The sequence below is a fragment of the Elephantulus edwardii genome, unplaced genomic scaffold (assembly GCF_000299155.1).
Source record: "Elephantulus edwardii isolate Elephantulus edwardi_28Jun2011 unplaced genomic scaffold, EleEdw1.0 scaffold00102, whole genome shotgun sequence".
NCBI lineage: Eukaryota > Metazoa > Chordata > Mammalia > Macroscelidea > Macroscelididae > Elephantulus > Elephantulus edwardii.
This window is the reverse complement of record NW_006399852.1, coordinates 12,091,452-12,095,239: the sequence shown is the minus strand read 5'-3', so window position 1 is coordinate 12,095,239 and position 3,788 is coordinate 12,091,452. Positions and strand designations below refer to the sequence as shown.

Below are 3,788 nucleotides of genomic sequence, written 5' to 3'. Positions count from 1 at the left end.
GTGATGTACCACACTCTTGTCAGATGAATACTGTTAAAAAGGATGAGTAGATAGTTGAGCTCACAGAACTACACAAATTTCATCTTCATGCAGAATCAATCAAATAGACAGCAATCCATACAGAGAATCAAATTCATTCTTGTGTCCTAGTTTTCTGTTGGAGACACGTTACCTTTTTTTACATTCATAAGTATATTCTAAGTGACTTCACAACACAAATATCATCAAATAATTTTCTATATATACTTACAAGTCACAAACAGAAATGATTCCTTATCATTTAATTAATCACACAAAGAATGACAATATCCATTATTTGCTTTGGATTATGGTGTATCTTTTGAATTTTCTACTATTTTATTCAAATATAACTATGACAGAAATTCATCAGGGAATAAATTATTTGTATTTCAAATAATAAGAGCTTGAATAAGCCCTCAATGAATAATTTAGTCGTTATTAGAATTTATTTTCTGCTTCAGATAAAGCCAATTAAACATAAATATATTAGAATTAGCTCTTATAACAGCCTAAATCCTGAAGCAATATTGATTTGTACATAATGTAGGCTGATTTTTAGATCATTTTTAATGTAAGAAATACTGAAATTTAATGCCCTCTTCATAGAAAAAGCTAGCTATATTTCCCTTGCCTTTTCTGAGTTAATCATGAAGTAATCTTATCAAGTGGCTAAGCTGAAGTAAGAATGGGAAAATTGTTTCAGTCTCCTGTGCTCAACAGGGATAAAATAGTAATTCCTTTCTAAGTAGTGAGTCAAATAACCAAAATCACAGTGCTATTTCCTGCTTCATACTGTGCCCATTTATTAAAACAGAATTGGTCATCATGTTCTTAGCATTACTTTTCAGAGACGTCATCCGAACTGCTGAAGAACTGAGTAAGTAGCTGGTTGATCTCTCTTGATAGGACTTCCTCCCACAGCAAAGCTGGCTGTTGAAATGCCTCCTGAAGCTTTCACTCAGTAGATAAAGAGCAAATGGATTGACACAAGAATTGCAAAAGCTCAGAACTCGAGCAACCAAGGTGACAATCATGTGGCCAAGAGATGGGTCAATCTCCTTATAGTTGAAAGACCGGTACATGTACAGAATGTGATTTGGGAACCAACAGAAGACAAAGCAGCCCACAAAAACTAGCACAATTTTAGCCAGACGTTTCCGTGTCTCCATCTGCAGATATAAGGAAACATTTAAATTGGTTAAAAAGAAAAGCATTCACATCTAACATGAAAATAATAGCACTTATGATAGCAATTGAATGCATATGAAAATATATAAACTGCATTTTCCTCTATAATTTTAATAGTTTACTTCATTTATTACACTATATTCATGTAAAAGCATTTAACATCTTGGAAATTATTTTATGATAAATCATTAATTGTTGTTGTTGTTATATGCTGTCAAGTCACTTGCAACTCTGAACCCTGCTCTATCTTGAGCCAACCTTATTGTCTCTGACACACCCGCCCTCATACCGCAGTCACTGAATCAATCTATATCATTGAGGGTTTTCCTCACTTGCACTGTCCCTCTCAAAGGACTGGTCACTCCTTGCAACATGCCTACAGTATGTCAGACGAAGCTTCAGAATCCTTGTCTCCAAGAAGAGATTTGGATTCACCTTTTTCAAGACGAAATTGTTTGTTCTCTTAGCAGTTCATGGTATATGCAATACACTTCTCCAGCACCACAGCTCAAAGGCATCAATTCTCGTTCTTTCATCCCTAGTCATTGCTTTCTGACATATAGTAAGTAATTACAAAGACTATGGCCTGGATTGGGTTCATCTTAGTCTCCAGAATGACTTCATTGTACTCTGGAGAGGTCCCTGACAGCAGACTTGCCCAATGCAATTCATATTTGATTTTCTGGCTGCTGGTACCAAGAGTGTTGATTGTGGAGCCAACCAAACTGAAGCTGTTAACAATCTCAATCTCTTCATTGTCTATCATGATGTCAATTGGTGCAGTGGTGAGAATCTTTGTTGTCTTGATGTTGAGTTTCAATCCACATTGAAGCCTGTAGTCCTTGACCTTCTTCATCAAGCGCTTCAGGCCCTCCTCAGTTTCAGTGAGCAGGATTGTGTCATCTGTATAACAAAAGTTGCTGATGAGTCTTCCTCCAATCCTGATGCCACATTCCTCCTCATAGAACCTCACCTCCTTAATAATCTTTTCTGCATATAGATTGAAAAAATATGGAGGTAGGATACATCCTTGGCATACACCCTTCTCAATTTTGAAACATGCAGTGTATTCTTGCCCTGTTCTTACGATTGTCTCCTGGTCCAAATACAGGTTTTGCATAAGCAAAATCAAGTGTTCTGTGATTCCCATTCTTCTCAGAGTTAGCCACAGTTTATTGCGATCCACACAGTCAAATGACTTTGCATTGTAGATGAAAAACAGATAGACATTTCTCTGGTACTGTCTGCTTTCAGCCTCAAATCAAATTTGAATTGTTCCAAATTCATGTGTAACGTAATTACCCCACAGAATTTTCATCATTATAATCTTTATGGTAGAAGATAATAAAAGCTTCCCTCTGTGATGTCAATGAATGTACCGGAACTATTAACCTTTAATTTAACATTCAAATTCTTTCTAAATTCTTTCTACCATCTAAGGATGTTATATTATGGATAGGTGACTATAGTTCCACATGTTAAAATTACAATTTGTTTAAATTGCATTCTTATTTTAACTATTTTCTCTATTCATGTCATGATATGTTTATCATAAAGACCAACAGTTAATTTATTTTTTAATGAGTCACAATGTATATTAAATATTGTGGTTTTTTTTTTAAAAGTTACACTCCAAATAGGAAAAAAGTGTTCTTGTTGTTGTTATGTGCTGTCGAGTCCCTTGCGACTCATAGCGACTCTATGTACAACAGCCCTAAACTCTGCTCTGTACTGTGCCAATCACACTGTCTCTGACACACCCATTCCGATTACCCCAGTCACTGAATCCATCCACCTCATAGAGGGCCTTCCCCTCCTGCACTGTCCATCCACCCTACCAAGCATGATGCCTCTCCAAGGACCAGTCCCTCCTTACATCATGTCCAAAGTATGTTAGACGGAGCCTCAGAATCCTTGCCTTCAAGGAGCGACCTGGTTTAACCCTTTCCAGGATGAATCTGTTTGTTTTCCTAGTAGTCCATAGTATTCTCAATACTCTTCTCCAGCACCATAGCTCAAAGGCGTCAATTCTCCTTCTATGCTCCTTGGTCATTGTCCAACTCTCTGATGCATAACAAGTGATTGCAAAGACCATGACCGCTATCAGACGCACCTTAGTGTCCAGAAAGACACCATTGCTCTTCAGTACTTTGGAGAGGTCCCTAACAGCAGACTTTCCCCTCGCAATACATCTTTCAATTTCCTGGCTACTGGTGCCGAGAGTGTTGACTGTGGAGCCAAGCAAACTAAAGCTGTGAACAATCTCAATCCTTTCACCATCCATCCTGATGCTGCCAATTGGTACAGTGGTGAGACTTTTTGTCTTCTTGACATTGAGTCTCAATCCATATTGGAGGCTGCAGTCCCTGACCCTCTGCAGCAAGCACTTCAGAAAAAAGTTGTTGTTGTCGAGTCACTTGTGACTCATAGCGACCCTATGCACAACAGCCCTAAACCCTGCTCTGTCCTGTGCCAATCTCACTGCCTCTGACACACCCATCCCGATTACCCCAGTCACTGAATCAATCCACCTCATAGAGGGTCTTCCCCTCTTGTGCCATCCCTCCACCCTCCCAAGC

The 3,788-nt window shown here is 38.4% G+C and overlaps 1 protein-coding gene across 1 annotated transcript in view; it reads right to left on the bottom strand.

Annotated features, from left to right (window-relative positions):
* Positions 1-788: 788 nt before the first annotated feature.
* The window catches only part of NMBR (neuromedin B receptor), a 20,469-nt gene continuing 17,469 nt past the window's right edge, over positions 789-3,788 (bottom strand). Inside the window, exon 3 of the mRNA XM_006891670.1 lies at positions 789-1,190. Coding sequence (XP_006891732.1) covers positions 789-1,190 — 402 coding nt within the window. The remainder of the gene's footprint in view (positions 1,191-3,788) is intronic.